General features: G+C 46.2%; 1 protein-coding gene across 2 annotated transcripts in view; it reads left to right on the top strand.

Moving 5' to 3' along the window:
- Positions 1 to 22,391, top strand: part of LOC147320178 (calcium/calmodulin-dependent protein kinase type II subunit alpha) — a 37,878-nt gene that overhangs the window by 2,228 nt on the left and 13,259 nt on the right. For both annotated transcript variants that reach the window (XM_086308060.1, XM_086308061.1), the window contains exons 3-13: positions 8,317 to 8,376; positions 12,694 to 12,748; positions 14,931 to 14,996; positions 15,080 to 15,152; positions 16,389 to 16,491; positions 17,886 to 17,969; positions 18,278 to 18,372; positions 18,521 to 18,643; positions 18,731 to 18,814; positions 19,045 to 19,087; positions 19,979 to 20,019. In XM_086308060.1, coding sequence (XP_086164186.1) covers positions 8,317 to 8,376; positions 12,694 to 12,748; positions 14,931 to 14,996; positions 15,080 to 15,152; positions 16,389 to 16,491; positions 17,886 to 17,969; positions 18,278 to 18,372; positions 18,521 to 18,643; positions 18,731 to 18,814; positions 19,045 to 19,087; positions 19,979 to 20,019 — 827 coding nt within the window. The remainder of the gene's footprint in view (positions 1 to 8,316; positions 8,377 to 12,693; positions 12,749 to 14,930; positions 14,997 to 15,079; positions 15,153 to 16,388; positions 16,492 to 17,885; positions 17,970 to 18,277; positions 18,373 to 18,520; positions 18,644 to 18,730; positions 18,815 to 19,044; positions 19,088 to 19,978; positions 20,020 to 22,391) is intronic.

Here is a 22,391-nt window from a genome sequence, read left to right as displayed (position 1 = left end):
CCTCCAGCATCCACTCGCCAACCTGTCGGTGAATACCAACGTGTCTGTACTGGTCAGCAGTTACCAGGCAACAGCTAACTGGTCTGTAGCCCTGTGTGCCTGTGACGTTTGGAAAAGGCTGTTTGGGTGGACGACGTTGGCTGATTCATACAAACTGCCTGATCCCAACATAGAAGTACCACGCTAGCAGGCTAACATTAGCATGCGCTCTGTCAGGTAACGAGGTACAAACACCTGACGACTCTTCTTCAGTCCTCAGGTATCTGCGGTACAAACGGGCTCAGTACTGCAGGTGATTCTGTCACTTCACACAAACGCATCACCTTAAATCTGAGAAACAATAAGACGTGAAACACAATCTGATTGCTCCATCAGTGACACGTGACCGAGTTTAAAACGTGATGAAAAACACACCTGAGAAAGGTGCGATCAGCATCTTCCCACAAATGTATGCTGCAACCTGTTGTTTTACTCGAGTACTGAAGTTAAATCAGTACTTTAGCCTGTACCTGTACCTGAGTGAGGAACGTGTGACCTCGCTTAAATCCTGTGTGAAACCTCATCAGCTCTTAGTTTGTGTCACTGTGGGGTTTGTGTCGTTTGACTGGAGGACACCATTTCTAATGGCTAACTGGCGAGCCAGTGCTGCTCACTTGGTGCACAGACGTGGATTCAGTGGGCGTTTCCTGAGACGTCACATAGAAATCAGTCACAGACTGTCAGAGGCAGTCAGAGGAGGAGGAGTGAACATGCTACATCACCTGCATCACCTGCATCGTGGCTGGCTGTAGCTCAGGTGGCAGAGCAGGTCAGCCACTAATCAGAAGGTTGGTGGTTCGATCCCAGGCTGCCTCCTGGCTGCACGGCAAATATCCTTGGGCAAGATGCTAACCCCATGTTTGCCTACTGGTGGTGGTCAGAGGGCCCGGTGGCGCCAGTGTCCGGCAGCCTCGCCTCTGTCAGTGCAGCGGTGGCTACGATGTAGCTGCCATCACCAGTGTGTGAATGACTGAATGTTGTGTAAAGCGCTGTACAAATACAGGCCATTTACCATCGTCACCTTGTTCTTTTTCATCATGACAGAAATCAGCTGTCAGTAAAGCTGCCTTCAGTGTAACGAGCAGCCGTGCATACATATGTAGCGACACCTCCACCCAGCCTCCACCACAACCAAAGACCCTCTGAAGCAGTAAAGTCGTTGTGCGGCTAAAGTTTAAAATGTTTTTTACATTATTATTAACTTCCTGTGATGTCGAGCTTCACCTCAGGTTTAAAACCAACGTGAGGCCCAAACTTGGCCTCTGCTGACCAGACATCACACACTGCTAGCTCATGAGCTAACACACGACTACAACTTCACAAGTTGGCCGTTGTGTCCATGTCACACATGCTCAGTGTTGTGCACAGAGACATATTAGGAGGTTGGGGTGTGATGAAGGATGATGATGTCACTTCCTGGTTGAAGCCCAGTAGGTTTAGGAGAGCTTGTAGTTTTAGATTTTAGCAGGAAGTCACAGACCATGTCTCTAACATATCACACACCTGAGCCACAGACTCAGGTGTGTGTGATCCAGATGTGTGTGATCCAGGTGTGGCGTCTTGTGGACGAGCTCGGTCTGTGTGAAACCTTCATTGTTGTGACTGTTGTTCTTGTGATTATTTGTCTGAAGCAAACATTGAGCGTCTCCTCATGGCGAGGTAAAGTTATGCGTTCATAAAACCACGGCGCTCATTTGGTTTTCTCGCTAACTTCCTGTTAGCGTGCTTGGTTGTGCTTTGGATGGAAACCTTCCTCCCCCTCCTCCCCCTCGTCTCCCACACGTTCCAACATGACGGCAAAGCTGAGAGAAACAGCGAAGCTGCATCTTTCTCTACATTCTGTTGATTTTTTTCACATCGCTATTCTGGTTTCAGATTTCCTTCGGTTGCTTAGCAACACCCTGCAAAGTTGACAAAGAAGTGTGTGTGTTCATCTCTCCATCTCTTTCCTTCAGTTGACTCTGCAGGACAAACTGCTGCTGAAGCGTCGCCGCGGTTACATAATGGGTGTCTCTGCAGGTGTTCGCTCACCTGCTGGGCGGAAACGTCCAATCAGATCTCTTTAATTTCAAACCAGCAGCACGCCATCGTCACACCGCCGTCATTCGCTCGCATCACTGTCACCTCAAACCTGCAACAGGAAACATGACATTAATGTAGGCTGTGAGTCAATCAAACTTTATTCGTACTGCATGCTGAACAGAGGTCACCTGAGGTCAGAGTCGTCACAGCTGAGTGACCACAGGAGTTATTAATGACGCGTGCACAGACCTCAAACCAGTCAAACCAGTCAAACCAGCACATACACATATATACATATAATAGAATTTAATACATATGGATGCAAAATAATTACTCACTGAAAAATAACAATAATAAAAAGTAAACACAAATACATTTTAAACATTCAGGTGTCGGTTCACTTTTATGGTAAAGATCCTCCAACAATACAGATCAGAAATTATATAAACAAGAATAAAATAATGAAATAAAATAATTATTAAAAATAAATCAGACAAAATAGTTTCAGGATAAATAAAAGTAAGATCTTAAAAAAGAGAAAAGAAATCAGAAAATAAACACAAAAGGATTGTTTAAAAATAGATTAGTTGTTTTAAATACAAACAGCAAAAAATATATTTAAAAATTAAAACCCTATAAAATAAAATTGTACAGATTCTGAAAACCACACTGTTGGCTCTAACAATCACTCATGATGATGAAGATGATTTCATTAAACAAGCTGTCTCGTCTCTGAGGTGGAGTCTCCTGCACATCGCCGCCGTCTCCTCCCACAGAGGCGGAGCTACCGCTCAGAGCTGCTGTCACAGCGTCCGTCCTTGTAACGTCCACCTAAACCGTGAACCCGTGCAGCACTCAGACCATCCACATCAGACTGGACCTGCGGCGAGGTCCAGTCTGATGTGCTAGCTGTGGACACGTCTGCCTCCTCTTCACTGTGTTGGAAGTCGATGATGCTCAAAGCTCCAAAACCTACATGTGAAAACCTCTCAGCAGAAACCATGACCGCATTGATCGATCCGCATTTGACTGCATCGATTGGCCAGCACTTTGGATGGCGCTGGAGACCGAGCACATCCCACCAAAAGTCATTAAGCTCCTGCAGGAAAATTACAACGGATCATCGAGCCAAATACGCAGCCGTAATGAGCTGTCGACTAAATTCACCATCCGCACTGGAGTCTGCCAGGGCGCTGTCGCCTCACTGCTGCTCTTCAACATCGTAGTCGACGCCATCATGAGTCTTCAGGGGCAGATGCGGAGTCTGGTTTGATGAAAATGGCACCGTGACGGATCTCGTGTTTGCAGATGACAGCACTGTGCTGGCCGAGGATGACGCCGAAGCCACGGATGCTCTATACAAGCTCACACGCACCGCCGAGTCATATGGCTTCAAGATAAACACTGACAAGATGACAACAGACGGGTCGCCTGCCAACGTCTACCTCAACGGTATCCAAATAGAGCAAGTCCAGCAGTTCAAATACCTGGACTCACTGATCGAGCAAAGGAAGGTTGGTTCCACGGCAGAGATCCACAGTCGAATAGGTCACGCAACTGCAGCAATCTCTAAAGTGGTGCTTGTGGAAGCGAACCAATATTTCCATCTCGACCAAAATCCGCCGTTTCCGGACGCTGATCCTCCCGATATTGCTCTATGGATCTGAAACGTGGACGGTGCTCAGAGCGGACCTCAACAAACTCGACGTTTTCCAGATGCGCTGCCTTCGACAGATATTACAAGTGTCACTTCGAGACCGCCTTCGAAACGAGGACATCTGATAGCGATGCGGCAACCAACCGCCAATTGAGGGGCGAATTCAGAAACGCTGATTGCGATGGTTTGGCCATGTGTGTCAAATGGATGCGAGCAGACTACCACATCAACTCCTCTGGCGTAAACAACCCACCCAGTGGAGAATCCACAGAACGGCACCAAAGAAAACATGGCTAAAACAGGTCAAAGATGACATCAGGGGCAGAATAAATCTCGACGAGGCCAGGACAATCGCCAACGATCGCCATGCATGGCAACGAGTTGTGAAGGAAATTCGACAACCATTGGCACCCACAGCAGCGTATGGGCTCAGGAATCGATGCACACCCAACACCACCTAGGGGTCAAAGAGAAAGATGACCCCATCACTCTTCAGTTTCATGGAGGAACTATTTTCTCTCTAAAATCGACAAAGAGCAGCGGGCTGAATGTTGACTTCCTGTCATGCTGTCACAGCCATGATGCTTTCATGACGCTGCGGCGGACACGCGTGTGACCTCAGAAAATGTTGCTATCTTGTTAAAATGTTACTATTCAGCTCAGTTCAGTGATGTTTATATAGCAGCACAGCGACAGTCGCCTCCACGTGTTGTGAAGATCGACAATAATACACAAAACGTCGTATGAGCCGCTGTGAGCCAGCACAACGAAAAACTCCCTTTTAACAGGAAGAAACCTCCAGCAGAGCCAGGCTCAGGGAGGGGCGGGGCCATCTGCTGTGACCGGCTGGGAGTAAGTTGAGAAAATTTCATAACAGGCCCCTCCTACTTCCTGTCACTACTCTCTGTGGTTGCTCTGTTGCTGTGATTGGTTCTTAGGGTGGCTGCATGTTTCCATCCAATCCAATCAGTCACCGTGCTGTGACATTGTCACTGTGCTGTGGATGATGTCACTGTGCTGTGACATTGTCACTGTGCTGTGGATGATGTCACTGTGCTGTGGATGATGTCACTGTGCTGTGACGATGTCACCGTGCTGTGACATTGTCACTGTGCTGTGGATGATGTAGATCCACGGTTATGTCCCACAGTGAGCGGCTAATGAGCGGACATCGATCGCTCACAGACGTCCCGTTCACCCCACAGGAAACGGTCTCACTCAGGAACGCCTGACTGCTGAGCTCAGGGTGCGGCGATGCTGAGTCAAAGGGTGGAGCTGGTTCTGAGTCAGAGAATATAAAGAATAAAAACAGCAGAAGAAGAAACCGCATTTGATTCTGTATGAACACGTTTGATCATCAGACTGTGAGTCAAGCACCGTCTGATCCCAGCACAGTCAAAGCAGAGCTGTGTGTGTGTGTGTGTGTGTGTGTGTGTGTGTGTGTGTGTGTGTGTGTGTGTGTGTGAGTTTGTTTGCTATTTCTTCCTCTGAAGTTTGCTGACAGGAAGTGCGACGTTCAGCTCTGCAGGATGCTTTGATTGGGGGATTCCTGGTGGTGCTTGCTCTGGTGTGTGTGTGTCTCTGTGTGTCTGTGTGTGTGTGTGTGTGTGTGTGTGTGTGTGTGTGTGTGTGTGTGTGTGTGTGCCTGTCATGCTGCCAGTCTTTGGAGCTTCAGAGCTGCTGCTCGGTTGGACGCCTTCCTCGGCAGCCTCGTGTTGGCTGCCGGACACTCGTGATCTCGCCGCGCTGCTTCTGTTGGTTCAGCCGCGCCGAGTGTCGGCCGGTCGGGATCAGTCGCCGGTGGGCTGAACCGCCTGGGGAGGTCACAGTGAGTTTCACGGGAGCTGAAGCTGACTTCAGAGTCCCAAACAATCAATACTCCATTTATGCCGGATAACTTCTCGTGTGATCATCGCGGCGCCACGGCTAATGGCTTCCACCCAGCACATTATTATCTAATTAAAGAGTTACTGGAAGGGAACCAGCTGCTTCTCTCGCTGCTCGCACTAAAGGAGTTTCTGGTGGTTTTTAAATGGCCTTTAATGTCCACTTGATGCACTCAGCTGCAGGAAAAACACAGAAGGAGAAACTTTAATTGATTCCAAACCAACAGCAGCTCAAACTAACCTCCTGATGTCACGTTTGTAGCTCGAGAGCTGCAAATAAACCTCGATGGTGCACACGGGGCTAGGGCTGTGCGATATGACCACAATCTCATATCCCGATATAAGACATCTATCGTCCTGACAACGATATAAATCACAAAAATGTAACGTTTTCTATAAATTCTGTGAATCTCGGGCAGCTCGACTTGCGTGACGTGTTTGCAGCTGGGCGTCGTTTACCTGGAGTCGAGTGTTTTAACGATGCATGAAACGATACATTTTTAGACATGTTGTAACGGCCGCCGTTTCTTTCAAAGTTTGAGTCTAGGGTTTATTTTTCAGCACCTGACGGCTCTTTTTTGCTTCTCATCCCTAAACTCTCTGCATTCCCGTGATTCAGTTTATTTTATAAAGTCTCAAGAGGATCCTGAGACTTTATTGTGAAAGGTTTACGTGGAAAACAAACAAGCGGACAGCGGAGCCACGCGATGCTGTTACCATTGTTGTTACTAACGACAACGCATAAAAACAGGCGCTTGTCCGTCCGTAATGTGGTTATATCAAATATAAGAGAAAGAGAGACCTTTAAGAAATTAATAATAACTACAGTGACCTCAAAACCATGAAAAATATTGCTGTAAACAGTTTATTTTGCGACACCACGAAACAAACGATAGCGTGATAGGAAACGATAAATGTTTTTATATCGTCATCCGATATATATCGTTATATCGAACAGCCCTACACGAGGCGTGGACTCAGTGACAGTGAAGATCCACAGTGCAGTTTGTTGGTCCTCACCTGTGGGCGTGGACCACCTGTGGGCGTGGACCACCAGTTCATGGGTCACACAGGATCATGATTGGTTCAGACCAGTGAGCTCACGACGAGTGAAGGGTCTGCATCCCAGCAGGATGTGATTTCTAACACACTTATTGTTCTTCTTATCTGATCGATGAGCCTGAGCCGCCTGAGCTCAGTTCTTCTGCATCCCTTCAGCCTGCTGGGACGCTGAGCCTCACAGCTCAAACACACAAACCTTCACCTGTTTTTGCCTTTTTGGATCCAAACTGCTGTTTTAAATGTTTCGCTACATCTACTAATACTCTTAGTTTTCCATGTTCGCTCCTGTGTCATCATGCCGCCATGAAAACAAAGCAAACAGCTGTTTACTGAAACCTGGAGAACTTCATGACCTCACAAAGACCCGAGCTGGACCCTCTGGTGATCTGGTTCTGGCCGCTGTGCTGCATGTTTGACACTGAGTTAATATTCGTTTGTTCACTTTAGATGTTCAAAACCACCTTTGAGCTTCTGCACAGGTGTAGTTCTACAGCAGGTGGTGTAACATCTCCTCTCACTCTGTGAACAGCTTTGAAAGCAGCTTTAAACCTGTGTTTGACTCGTTTCAGTGTTTAATAAGATAAAAGGTCACATTGGTGATGGTTCAAGCTTTTTTCATCTTCTGAAGTTAGAAAAACAAACGTCTGTTTAAGGACTAAAACACAAAAACAACAGAACAGCAAATCTCTGAGGTCACATTCACTGTCTTCACAGTCTAATATTTTAATATCAGCACAGCAGGTAATGGGATTACTCTGTCCCTTTGAGATCAAGGTGCTCCATACAATCACAAGAACATGGATTTTACTGTAATATCAACAATATATCTGAATATATCATTAGCATCATATGACCATGTTATTGGTCACATGATGGGTCACCTTTATTTCCATCGTCATTATTAATATGAACCCGGCTAATGCTGGGCTGTGTGCAGGCGTCTGCTGCAGAAACCAAAAAGCTTCCAGCATCAAAGCTGCGCACAGTTGATAAAGATGAGGAGCAACAAACAGCTCTCCCATTATTCCCAGCAGCCACACGCCTGATTTAAGCCCCAACACTGCACTGACTCACCTTTGGAGCCTCAGACAGACTTTACAGGAAGTTTTCAGGAGGTCAGAGGAGGTTTTAAGCAGGGAAATAAAGTGGAAAATAAAACTTTGACTTAAAACCATCCTGATCTGTCATTACCAGACAAAGTCCCACTGATGCAGAGGTGTCTTTGGTCCCACCTCACGGCGCTCAGGCCTGAAACCGACCTCGTTCTTTGTCAGCAGAGCTGTGTGTGAGCAGCTCCTGCCTCGGTGGAGTCTGGATGTGCACACAGATATCTCTGCATCGCTGTGACACTGACGCTCAGATCAAACCTCAGGCAGCAAAAGCCTGATTCTCCTGTTTCTGAGTGCCTCAGTGAGCGTTTATCCGGGATGAAGATCAGAGATAACGAAACTATCACCGTCACATTGATGCTTCATGAGCGTGAGCTCTGATTGGACTGATTTCCTGTTGTCTGTGAAACACCTGCGATCACGTCACAGTGTGAAAACCGACAACAGGTCTGATTGCTGACTCTCCTGATCAATAACAAGGTCAGGAGGGAGATCCCCGATCGATGCCTCTGATCAGTAATCTCTGTGTTTGTGTTGTCAGATCATCAGAAGTTGGACCGTGAAGCTCGAATCTGTCGACTACTGAAACACCCCAACATCGGTGAGTAATACTGCATGTACTGCATGTACTGCATGTACTAACACTGCTGTATGTACCTCGGCTGCTAACGGTGAGGGTGATGAAGGCGGTGAAATCACAGAGCAGTCGTTCTCAGAGTGGAGGCGACAGACGAGGACGCGGAGAGGTTTCCCTCCAACACGCTGATCTCTGAGCAGCTGGAAGGAAAACCTGCACCGTGTACTGGAGACAGCACGCAGTACGAGTACTGTGATACTGAGAGCCGCCTTCGTCAGTAACGTAGGGACTGTCTTCTGTACAATCAGGTTTGAATCGCATCGAAGGGTTGATCAATAACCACGAGTCCCATGCACAGAGTTGGAGAATGGTGCAATCATTGTAAGAGGGTGACAGATGTTCCCTCAGAGATGGGCTTAGGTCGCTCTTACCTCTGAATGACTGAGAGTCTTCCTCGAGGCTGTTAGAGATCTTGTATGAATAGATTGTGAGAGTTTCGTGAGGCTTTGAACGTAATGGCGTTGTGGAAAAGCTCCGCCTCCCCAAATTACAGCTAACGGCTTCTTCACCCTGACCTCAGGAACAGCCGCCTCGTCCTCCAGGACGGGTTTCTGCATAGCATCAGCATAGCAGTGTAAATGTATGCTATGTCTTCTAATGATGCTGCCTAACGGAAGCATGTATAATGTAAACAGAATTGGTCCTAGCACTGAACCCTGTGGAACTCCATAATTAACCTCAGTGTGTGAAGAGGACTCTCCATTTACATGCACAAACTGGAGTCTATTAGATAGATATGATACAAACCACTGCAGTGCAGTACCTGTAATACCTACAGCATGTTCTAATCGCTCTAATAGGATATTATGGTCGACAGTATTGAACGCTGCACTGAGGTCTAGCAGGACAAGCACAGAGATGAGTCCACTGTCAGAGGCCATAAGAAGATCATTTGTAACCTTCACTAAAGCTGTTTCTGTGCTGTGATGAGCTCTGAAACCTGACTGAAACTCTTCAAATAAGCCTCTGCAGATGATCTGTTAGCTGTTTGACAACTACTCTTTCAAGGATGTTTGATATAAAGGAAGGTTGGAGATTGGCCTATAATTAGCTAAGACTGCTGGGTCTAGAGATGCTTTTTGAGTAAAGGTTTAACTACAGCCAGCTTGAAGGCCTGTGGTACATAGCCGATCATTAGAGATAGGTTGATCATATTTAAGATCGAAGAATTAATTAATGGCAGGACTTCTTTGAGCAGTTTTGTAGGAATGGGGTCTAAAAGACACGTTGATGGTTTGGAGGAAGTAATTATTGAAGTTAACTCAGAAAGATCAATTAGAGAAAAAGAGTCTAACTTAACATCAATGGTACTAAGAGTAGCTGTAGATAATATTACATCTGTGGGATGATTACTGGTAATTTTTTCTCTAATGATAAAAATTTTATTTGTGAAGAAGTTCATGAAGTCATTACTAGTTAACGTTAAAGGGATGGTTGGCTCAACAGAGCTCTGACTGTTTGTCAGCCTGGCTACAGAGCTGAAGAGAAACCTGGGGTTGTTCTTATTGTCTTCAATCAGTGATGAATAGTAAGATGTTCTGGCTTGACTGACGTGAAATCCATGATCCTGATCCTCCACACTGATACTGGCTCACTTCTGCTGGGCTCAGACAAACACGTCTTTGTGGAGGCTGTGACTCTGTTTACCCCAGAAGAGCTCTCCCAACTAAACACATGACTCCAGTGTTGTTGTTCTGAAATTGATCAGCACGCTGGAGCCTGAGCTCGTACGATGGCAGCAAAGATGGATGTCTGTGGTAAACGTAACCACGGGCCTAATGCTTCAGTCTCTGAACGGCCCCCTGCTGAGCAACAACGCCCCCTGTAGGACAGGACGTCCAGAGAGTCGCAGTTCTGCATTAGATTAGGAAATCTCTGACTGCACCTATCCGGAAGCTACATCCATAGTTTATGAACGATCATTATGTTTGATCTGTGATGTCATTAGTGGGCGTGTCCTTAGTGTAATATCTGTGTTTTATTAGTGCTGAGAGTCTGCTCTGTGCACCGAGGCAGCAATGTGAAAACCCTGTGGCTGTGCAGCAGGATGCCGGCGCTGCCTCTGAGCCCGCAGCTCGACTTAATGAGTGTTCATCAGATCATGTGTGAGCCGCCTCTCCTGGTAATGACGTTACAGCGAGCAGCGAGCCTTCTGCAACATGAGGAGCTCCGTCTGACGGCTGCCTGCTGTCAGGCACGCACAGGGGGCTTCACGCGTCCTCAGATCAGCCCGTGGACAGCTTAATGAGTGTGTGGGAAACGCCTCAGAGCTCAAACCACTTAAACGCAAACTGATCTGTGTGTGGCCGCCACTTCCTGTGAATAATTCAGAATAAAAGCCCAGCAGGAGGCGCCGCTGCTGTGGGCGGGTCCAGTCTGAGCGCAGAGCACAGACCCTCACACCGAAACCTCCAAAAAACAAACTGTGTGCTCGATGGAGTCCAAACAAACTCACCGCCGTCAGTCAGATGTTCAAATATGACCTCGCGTGGACCCAGCCGGCCAATCGGCAGCCTGCAGCTGAACAGAGCGGCCAATCATTGCCTTGTGTGGGCAGGCGATGCTCTACAGATACTGAGGAGTGTTACGTAACCCTGAGTGTGTGTGTGTGGTGTTGCTAGGCAACAGAGTCCATAGGTGAAGGAATCAAAACCATCTATCCTCCTACACACACACACACACACACACACACACACACACACACACAGTACCTGTGTGAAAGCACTCAGAAAGAAATAATCAGGTTTTCTCTCAAAGCACTCCTACACAGTACAGCAGCGGGATTTAGTGTGTGTGTGTGTGTGTGTGTGTGTGTGTGTGTGTGTGTGTGTGTGTGTGTGTGTGTGTGTGTGTGTGTGTGTGTGTGTGGGCAGCAGCCTCTCTCTCCTCAGCTATAATACTTCCTATTAAACAATATAAGCGGAGAGCAGAAACAGACGCCTTCAGTCGGGCTCAGAGACGTCATCCAACAAGTTTCTCAAACTGCGAGGAGCCCGTCACAGGAAGGACCTGATTAACTGTGACACGCCGTTTAAGAAACTCCATGTTTGACTTTCCAGAACAGAAATCTGAACGTTCGCTCTGTGAATTCAGGATGAAACGTCTTCTCGCACATCACTGCATAAATCACTAAAACCAGAACAACTGTCCGGATGTAAATCATCAGGTATCAGTTTAAACTGGACCTCTTCTGCTTCTCCTCACTTCCTGTCACATGACCCCTGCCCCTGTGCTGGATTTTCATATTAAACATGAAGCTGGCGATCGTGGCTCAAGAGTTGGGAGTTTGCCTTGTAATCGGAAGGTTGCCGGTTCGAGCCCCGGCTCCGACAGTCTCGGTGTTGTGTCCTTGGGAAAGACACTTCACCCGTTGCCTGGTGGTGGTCAGAGGGCCCGATGGCGCCAGTGTCCGGCAGCCTCGCCTCTGTCAGTGCGCCCCAGGGCAGCTGTGGCTACAATGTAGCTGCCATCACCAGTGTGTGGATGGGTGTAAAGCGCTCTGGGGTCCTTAGGGACGAGTAAAGCGCTATACAGATACAGGCCATTTACCAAGTTTATATGAATGGTCTTGGTGTATGTGCAGTGATCCCTGTGAGCCCACAGCTCAGGCTGTTCAGGAATATTCAGTATCACAGCTTTATAGAAGCTCCGCCCACCCGCTCAGCCAATCAAAAGTAAGAGGGGAGGAGCTTAAACTTATTGTTTTAGACTGAGGATGAACTGAGTCTGAGTGTCAGACAAAGAAGTCTTATTCTGATCTGTGAGTCATGCAGAGCTGCTCTGAGAGTCGCCTGTGAGGATGGGTCGGTTTAAATGTGGCAGAAGAAACCAGCATGGCTGATTCGCCCTTAGCCCCGCCCAGCTTGGACGGCACGCTCACTGACACATTACTAACAGCCACAGTCGGTGTTCAGCCTTAATCTTCAGCAGTTTCCTGTATGTATCTGCAGCCTTTCTAACATACAGCAGGGGGCGCCTCTTCTGCCCTGATTGGATGCAGTGTATGAGGAAATAAGCGTCCTGGTCAGCTGATCGGTGAGTTCAGTGAGGTGACAAGTTTGTGGTCTGATTGGATAAAACAGGAAGTTCATTTTGGAGATGCTGGTCAGAGTCACAGCAGAGCAGGAAGCAGGAAGGCTTAAGGGTGGCAGAGGGAGAACCAATGACTGTGACCTCTGACCTCGGCCAGCAGCTGCGTGGCGAGCAGCTGCGTGTGCGCTCTGTGGGGTTGACGTGGTGTAACGGGAAAATAAAATGTCTGCTTTCCTTTCTGTCTTCCAGTTCGGCTGCATGACAGCATCTCGGAGGAGGGGCATCATTACCTCATCTTCGACCTGTGAGTGTCTCCTCACGCTGTTTGTGACACACCTGAGCTCCTCACATCCACACTGAAAACACCACGAAGGCTCCGTGACGCCAGCAGTGGGTGGTGTCACTGTGGCTACAACTGTCCTTTATACCGTGATTTTGACCCCACCCACACCACTTTCTTACACCACCACCAATGAAAACCACAGAAATCAGTGAGACAAGCAAACAGAATCCAAATATTCAAACAGAGGTGAAGCACATCTGTCCACAGGTAAGCAGCTTATCCACCCAGTGTCCTCCACCTACAGCCGCTACATTCAGAGCCCCTCCACCCAGTGTCCCCACATCCAGAGGTCAAAACTGTGCAGTTTCCTGACGTTGTGTGTTTGTGTGTCTCATGGTTGTGTAGTTTCCTGACATCGTGTGTTTGTGTGTTTCATGGTTGTGCAGTTTCTTGACGTTTTATGTTGTGTGTCTCATTGTTGTGTAATTGCCTGACGTTGTGTGTTTGTGTCTCATGGTTGTGCAGTTTCGTGACGTTGTGTGTTTGTGTGTCTCATGGTTGTGTAATTTCCTGACGTTGTGTGTTTGTGTGTCTCAGGGTTGTGTAATTTCCTGACGTTGTGTGTTTGTGTGTCTCATGGTTGTGTAATTTCCTGACGTTGTGTGTTTGTGTGTCTCAGGGTTGTGTAATTTCCTGACGTTGTGTGTTTGTGTCTCATGGTTGTGTAGTTTCCTGACATCGTGTGTTTGTGTGTTTCATGGTTGTGTAATTTCCTGACGTTTTATGTTGTGTGTCTCATTGTTGTGTAATTGCCTGACGTTGTGTGTTTGTGTCTCATGGTTGTGCAGTTTCGTGACGTTGTGTGTTGTGTGTCTCATGGTTGTGCAGTTTCTTGACGTTGTGTGTTTGTGTGTCTCATGGTTGTGTAATTTCCTGACGTTGTGTTTGTGTGTCTCATGGTTGTGTAATTTCCTGACGTTGTGTGTGTGTGTCTCATGGTTGTGTAATTTCCTGACGTTGTGTGTGTGTGTCTCATGGTTGTGTAGTTTCCTGACGTTGTGTGTTTGTGTGTCTCAGGGTTGTGTAATTTCCTGACGTTGTGTGTGTGTGTCTCATGGTTGTGTAGTTTCCTGACATCGTGTGTGTGTGTCTCATGGTTGTGTAATTTCCTGACGTTGTGTGTTTGTGTCTCTCATGGTTTGTTTAATTTCCTGACGTTTTGTGTTGTGTGTCTCATGGTTTGTTTAATTTCCTGACGTTGTGTGTTTGTGTCTCTCATGGTTTGTTTAATTTCCTGACGTTGTGTGTTTGTGTCTCTCATGGTTTGTTTAATTTCCTGACGTTTTGTGTTGTGTGTCTCATGACGTTGTGTGTTTGTGTCTCTCATGGTTGTGTAGTTTCCTGACGTTTTATGTTGTGTGTCTCAGGGTTGTGTAATTTCCTGACATCGTGTGTTTGTGTGTCTCATGGTTGTGTAATTTCCTGACGTTGTGTGTTTGTGTGTCTCAGGGTTGTGTAATTTCCTGACGTTGTGTGTGTGTGTCTCATGGTTGTGTAGTTTCCTGACATCGTGTGTTTGTGTGTTTCATGGTTGTGTAATTTCCTGACGTTTTATGTTGTGTGTCTCATTGTTGTGTAATTGCCTGACGTTGTGTGTTTGTGTCTCATGGTTGTGCAGTTTCGTGACGTTGTGTGTTGTGTGTCTCATGGTTGTGCAGTTTCTTGACGTTGTGTGTTTGTGTGTCTCATGGTTGTGTAATTTCCTGACGTTGTGTGTGTGTGTCTCATGGTTGTGTAATTTCCTGACGTTGTGTGTTTGTGTGTCTCAGGGTTGTGTAATTTCCTGACGTTGTGTGTGTGTGTCTCATGGTTGTGTAGTTTCCTGACATCGTGTGTGTGTGTCTCATGGTTGTGTAATTTCCTGACGTTGTGTGTTTGTGTCTCTCATGGTTTGTTTAATTTCCTGACGTTGTGTGTTTGTGTCTCTCATGGTTTGTTTAATTTCCTGACGTTTTGTGTTGTGTGTCTCATGACGTTGTGTGTTTGTGTCTCTCATGGTTGTGTAGTTTCCTGACGTTTTATGTTGTGTGTCTCAGGGTTGTGTAATTTCCTGACATCGTGTGTTTGTGTGTCTCATGGTTTGTTTAATTTCCTGACGTTTTGTGTTGTGTGTCTCATGACGTTGTGTGTCTGTGTGTGTCAGTGTGACAGGTGGAGAGCTGTTTGAAGACATCGTAGCGAGAGAATACTACAGTGAAGCTGATGCCAGGTAAGAGACGCACTCTTCAGACTTCTTCTGCTTCTGTGCTGAATCTGATGCCGACCTCTGACCTCTGACCTCTTTCTGAACAGTCACTGTATCCAGCAGATTTTGGAGGCGGTGCTACATTGTCATCAGATGGGCGTGGTCCACAGAGACCTAAAGGTACCCGACATGTCAGGTGACATAATCTCTGACAGCTCCACATGTCCTGAACCGCAGTTCTGTGCAGCGATATGATTGGCCGCTGGGGCCAGTGGGGGAGGGACATCTTTACTGCCACAGTACTGTCTGGGATCCTATTGGCTGTCTGACCGCCGAGTTCTGTTAATAACCTGCTCATAACCAGCAGCAGGAAAATCGATTATTTGAACGAGGTCTGGCTTGTTAAGCCTGAATTATAGCACGTGTGATGATTTAACAGCCGCCCACACAAACACAGTGTTTTCATGACAAACAACACACCAGCGTTACACACAACAGTAATCAGCTGCTCATCAAAACATGAACAGCTGATTACAGCAGACGGGTGAATTGAGCCCAGAGCTCTGATGAAAGACGGGAAGAAACCAATGAAACCAAGACTCTTTGTCAATTCTCAAGTACGCGAGTCCGTGCTCGTGTACTCGACGAGCACGGACTCGCGATTTGCACAATTGGAACACCAGCGTACTTGATGATGTCACAGGTCCAGAGTTTTTACTGCCGTCGACTCTTAATTTAACTGATATTAATATGTTATGAAGCTTTAATCTTTAGTCTCAGCCAAACCGATTTACTCACGAACAAATAAAACACTGAAATAAACCAAACATTAACATTTCGAAGTGATTTAAGTGACTTATATATCATGTTTAACCTCAGTAGCGAAAGACCGTGGGGGGTGGGGGTTCAAAAGGATGTGCCGGGAGTCCGCTGTTGTCGCCGGCTCTAGTGATCCTCGACCTCGCTGTGTGCTATGGAGCTGGCGGGTGACGGACGTCTCCGAAAACGTCGGAGCACGTTTGGAGATATGCGATATGTTGATAAACCGAGCAGATATTTGAAGCTTACACAGCTACATTCTCACTTGAAAATAACTTAAACGTTTATTTTGTGACCCAGAAATATTTAAACGTTTTCAGCCCCGCTCGTCCACCATTGCCGCCATTGGGTTTTGTACCAAGTCTACACAAGTCACCACTGATGCATGCTCAATAAAACGGGCGGACGGGAACACATCCGGGATATTTTGGCGTTCTTGGCCTGATGCGTACTTGAATTGGAACAGTACTATACGCACAAGTACGCGTATTGAGACAGGCTCCAAGTCCTCTAAGAGTCCTGTTAGCATCCTTAGCACCTTTCATGCAAACCAGTGCGGTTAGAGTTAGCGTGTTAGCATGTCTGTTGTGTCTGCAGCCTGAGAACCTCCTCCTGGCCTCCAAGTCCAAAGGAGCGGCGGTGAAACTCGCCGACTTTGGCCTCGCCATCGAGGTGGAAGGAGACCAGCAGGCATGGTTCGGTAAGAGCACCAAGTGATGGTGATGATGATGATGGTGATGATTGTGTAGATAATGGTGATGGTGATGAAGATGATGATGATAGTGATGGTGACGATGATGATAGTGACTGTGGTGATGATGATGGTGACTGTGGTGATGGTGGTGATGATGATGATGGTGATGGTGACGATGATGATGGTGACTGTGGTGATGGTGACGATGATGATGGTGACTGTGGTGATGATGATTATGGTGATGATGATGATGGTGATGGTGACGATAATGATGGTGACTGTGGTGATGATGATTATGGTGATGATGATGATAGTGATGGTGACGATGATGATGGTGACTGTGGTGATGGTGACGATGATGATGGTGACTGTGGTGATGATGATTATGGTGATGATGATGATAGTGATGGTGACGATGATGATGGTGACTGTGGTGATGGTGACGATGATGATGGTGACTGTGGTGATGGTGGTGATGATGATGATGGTGATGGTGACGATGATGATGGTGACTGTGGTGATGGTGACGATGATGATGGTGACTGTGGTGATGGTGGTGATGATGATGATGGTGATGGTGACGATGATGATGGTGACTGTGGTGATGGTGACGATGATGATGGTGACTGTGGTGATGATGATTATGGTGATGATGATGATGGTGATGGTGACGATAATGATGGTGACTGTGGTGATGATGATTATGGTGATGATGATGATAGTGATGGTGACGATGATGATGGTGACTGTGGTGATGGTGACGATGATGATGGTGACTGTGGTGATGATGATTATGGTGATGATGATGATAGTGATGGTGACGATGATGATGGTGACTGTGGTGATGGTGACGATGATGATGGTGACTGTGGTGATGGTGGTGATGATGATGATGGTGATGGTGACGATGATGATGGTGACTGTGGTGATGGTGACGATGATGATGGTGACTGTGGTGATGGTGGTGATGATGATGATGGTGATGGTGACGATGATGATGGTGACTGTGGTGATGGTGACGATGATGATGGTGACTGTGGTGATGATGATTATGGTGATGATGATGATGGTGACTGTGGTGATGGTGGTGATGATGATGATGGTGATGGTGACGATGATGATGGTGACTGTGGTGATGGTGACGATGATGATGGTGACTGTGGTGATGATGATTATGGTGATGATGATGATGGTGATGGTGACGATAATGATGGTGACTGTGGTGATGATGATTATGGTGATGATGATGATAGTGATGGTGACGATGATGATGGTGACTGTGGTGATGGTGGTGATGATGATGGTCTTCATTAATCTAAATTTTTTATTTGTGCCGCTTTGTCACATAAACAAGGGTCTTCCAAAACAGCAACTGTGTGTAAACCTGTGTTTGTTTTCAGGCTTTGCGGGGACTCCAGGTTATCTGTCTCCAGAGGTCCTCAGGAAGGACCCATACGGGAAAGCAGTCGACCTCTGGGCCTGTGGTGAGTCTCTACTTCCTGTTTCTACCGTTTCTTCTTTCTTTATGTTTCCTCCACTCATGTGCAGTTTGTTTATTTTTTACTCAGGGTTCATGTCCAGGGTGTTGTTTTCACGTTTAGTGTTTTACTTTCTTTATTTTCAGTCTCTGAGGACATTTTTGTCTCTTTTATCTTTCACATTCATTCCTTCTTCCAGTTTTTTTTTAGCTTTTATGGTTTTTCTGTCTGTCTGTGGATTTTTTTTTTATATTTTATTGCATTTTATTTTTGTCAGGTGTATTTATTAAATTTTTTATGGTCTTCTGTCTCAGGTGTGATTCTCTACATCCTATTGGTCGGTTATCCTCCATTCTGGGATGAAGACCAGCATCGTCTGTACCAGCAGATCAAAGCTGGCGCCTATGATGTAGGTCACATGACATCACGACTGTTCACCTGTACTTTATTGACAGTTTAACCATTGTGGGCGGGGCTTTAACACCTTTGTTATTACAGTTGTTCTAATTTAAACTGGTCCTCTCCTTGCCTCCTCTCCCTGTGTCCTTGCTTCCTAGTTTCCTTCCCCGGAGTGGGACACGGTGACTCCTGAAGCCAAAGATCTCATCAATAAGATGCTGACCATCAACCCGGCCAAACGCATCACAGCTGCCGAGGCGCTCAAACACCCCTGGATCTCTGTGAGACCCTCTCACCTTTGACCTTTGACCTTGTTCTCTGTCCTGCTCTGCTCCTCATGATGATGATGATGTTCTTCTTCCTCCCAGCACCGATCCACAGTGGCGTCCTGCATGCACAGACAGGAAACGGTTGAGTGTCTGAAAAAGTTCAACGCCAGGAGGAAACTGAAGGTGGACTTTCAAAATAAAACCATGAAGTTTTAGTGTTTTTAGTGACCACGGAGGAAAAAAGTTTCCAACGCTCAGATTTGTGGTCACAGCTGCTTTTGACTCTTTGTTGTTTTAAAGGAAATGTTGAAGTTAATCTGTTTTAAATTCACATAATAATCATTTTTAGAAAATCAGAAATAAATTCTGTCATAATTTTCTGTGCTTTTATTTTTATCCCTTCTTTCCTTCAGGGAGCCATTCTCACCACCATGTTGGCCACCAGGAATTTCTCTGGTAAGACCCCCCCCCCCCCCCCCCAAACCCACCCAGTGTGGTCAAAGGTCATGTACAATTTGAGGCTGTCCCCTCAGTAAGTCACACAGCTTGTGGCAGCAGCAAGTTTGACCTTTGACCTGCAGGTTTGTGTTCCAGTAGCAGGAGAGAAATCCACCAGTCAGCTGCCAGCTTACACACAATAAACACGTTATCACTGTGTGTGTGTGTGTGTGTGTGTGTGTGTGTGTGTGTGTGTGTGTGTGTGTGTGTGTGCAGCAGCTGTCCCAGACATTCACACACACTGAGCTCTAAAGATAGCGGGGAAACCACCGACACAGCCGCAGCAAAGCAACACACGCCAGGCTACAAAAAGACGAGATGTGCACAACCGGCTGAAACACCACAAAGACGGTGTCACATGACACGTAGTGTGATGTCATAATGGGTGTGCGACACAGGTGGCTCGGCGAGCATGATGGCCCTGTCAGTGTGTCTGTGTCCACAGTTTTCCCAGGCTATGTTTGCCCCGCCCACTTGTTCCTGTTTCACAAGCGAGGACCTGAGCAGAGGACGTGTTTCCAGATGCACGTGTTCAGCGTGGACGCTCAGGAATGCGTGCACACTTTCTGCTCTCCAACTATCTCAAGTTGGTCCTAAATTTGGCCTCGCCGCTCACTGAGCGACCCACATGTCACGCCGGGAACTCCCTGAATCTGCAGCAGGAAGTCTGAGTATTTTTACTCCGACATGTGACCCACTGTCTTCAGTCTGTGCTGCGATCAGACCGCCGGCTGAAGGGCACGTGGGCAGAGGTCCTGGGTACGATGCCGTCTCTCCTGTTTGCTGCTTTTGTTCCTTTCTTCCTGACTCTGCTGCTTCTCTCTCTCTTTGTTCTCATCCCTCGCTCAGGAGGAAAGAGCGGGAGCAACAAGAAGGCCGACGGAGTGAAGGTAACCTCATCATCATCATTATTTTTCAGTGTTATGATGTCTGACATAAGGTGAGTGTCACAGAGCTGAACTCCCACCTGCATGGATCAGTGTCGTGTTCACTCAGTAATAAGATGATAAATGTGTTGTTTCCTCTGTACAAACACATCAGAGGTTGGAGCTGCGATGCATCACCTCACAGCTGTTCTGGTGAAAAGCCAGAAAATGCTGAAAAAATCAACATTTAAGTCATAAAATTAAAAAAGAATTACAAATCTGAAAAACTGGATGAATGAAATTAATGCAACAAGAAACATTAAAAATTAAAATAACATAAAACTGAAACAAAGTGTCAGTAAAGGCGTGGATGTAGGACTGACTGTATGCAGATGACACAGTTATACACAGAAATAAGATCATATATTAGCAACTGTAGACCAGCTGCAAGATTTTAAAATAAATGAATCCACATGTTGACCTGTGTGCTGGTCATTCTTCCTGCAAACAAAGGTCAGCTGGTGTAATCAGGTACAATAAGAACATACACAGTGACATCGTGTCTCTGTGGTTAAAATTATGTTTTTATATTTACGTATAAAAAGACAGTTTAATTTGTAGAGCTCTGTCAGTCATCACGATGCCTGCAATGATGTTTGCTGTGTGCACACTCAGCGTTACACTCCAGGCTCAAACACACCTGCTAATAACACACGTAAAGACCATCCATCCGTCCATTCATCCGTCCATCATCATCATCATCAACTTTATTTATAAAGCACTTTAAAAACAACCACAGCTGACACAAAGTGCTGTACATTGGAACTGTAAAATAAAATTACATGAAATATAAATAAAAACCAAAGAGTGAAATCGTTAATTAAATAACTACTTCAATTAAAAGAGAAACTAAGTCTCACTGAGGTTAAAAGCCAAGGAATAAAAGTGGGTTTTAAGACGTGATTTAAAAGTAGACAGTGAAGGGGCCTCTCTAACATGCATGGGCAAATTATTCCATAATTTAGGAGCCACAATAGAGAAGGCCCCGCCCCCTCTGAGCTTCCTCCTGGATCTCGGTACCTCCAGGAGCAGCTGACCTGAGAGACCGACAGGGTCTGTGGGGATGAAGAAGCTCAGAGAGGTAAGGCGGGGCAAGACTGTGTAGGCATTTAAAAACAAACATAAGAATTTTAAAATTAACTCTAAAAGACACAGGCAGCCAGTGCAGAGAGGCCAGCACGGGGGTTATATGCTCTCTTTTTCGAGTTCCTGTTAGGAGTCGTGCAGCCGCATTTTGAACCAGCTGCAGACGTGAGAGCAATGACTGACTGACCCCCACATAAAGTGAGTTACAGTCGTCCAGGCGGGAAGAAATAAAAGCATGGATCACTGTTTCAAGGTGCTGCCTCGAAAGAAAAGATTTTAGTCTTGCCAGTCGCCTTAAATGATAAAAACTGGACTTCACCACTGAGCAAGACAAGAACAACATGGTTACCAGAATCACATGCCAGAAGGATGTCATTAAAAACCCTTAGTAATGCAGATTCTGTGCTGTGAAGGGTTTTAAAACCTGACTGAAAAACCTCAAAGATTCCATTTTCATCTAGAAAATCTTTCAGTTGACTAAAAACAATTTTCTCTAAAACCTTGGAGACTAAAGGCAGCTTGGAAATAGGCCTATAGTTCGCTAAAACTGTGTGATCAAGGCCAGGTTTCTTAAGCAGTGGCTGTACTACTGCATGTTTGAAATTTGCAGGAACCATACCAGAAGGCAGACTGCTGTTAATAATGTCAAGGACATACTGTTGTATACTAGGAAAAATTTCTTTAAAGAATTGTGGAGGGACAGGATCCCGTGGGGAACCTGTGGGCTTAATATGGCGAACCACATCCTCTAAAGAGGAGAGCGTCACAAGCTCAAACTGAGTGAAAACAGCAGCGCAAGGGACAGAGACAGAGGGTCAGAGTCAGGAGCTGTGATAAGAGCCCTGATGGTGACAACCTTTTCAATAAAAAAGTTCAGAAAATCATTGCAAATCTCAGGAGAAACTTCCAAACAGACATTCAAAGGAGTATTAAGAACAGTGTCAATGGTCCTAAATAACACACGTGGGTTATGACAGTTGGAAGAAATAATATTTGCAAAATATTCCCTTTTTGCCTCTTTAACAGTGTTCTGGGAGCGATGCCAGCAGTCTTTGAGAATTTGAAATGATACATGCAGTTTATCCTTTTTCCACCTCCGTTCTGCTCGACGACATTCCCTCTTAACAGCACGACTGCTCTCATTAAACCAAGGCTCAGGTTTAGCCTTGGGCTGCCTGGTTTTTAAAGGAGCCACAGAGTCCATGATTTTTTTACAGCAAGAATAAAACCAGGAATTTAGCTCTTCTGTA

This window comes from Aulonocara sp. 'chitande type north' Nkhata Bay, linkage group LG10 (genome assembly GCF_057382095.1).
Source record: "Aulonocara sp. 'chitande type north' Nkhata Bay isolate Kocher_YH1m ecotype deep benthic linkage group LG10, A_spYH_male_GT1.1, whole genome shotgun sequence".
Lineage (NCBI taxonomy): Eukaryota > Metazoa > Chordata > Actinopteri > Cichliformes > Cichlidae > Aulonocara > Aulonocara sp. 'chitande type north' Nkhata Bay.
The sequence above is the reverse complement of the archived record's forward strand: the minus strand, read 5'-3'. Positions and strand labels throughout refer to the sequence as shown.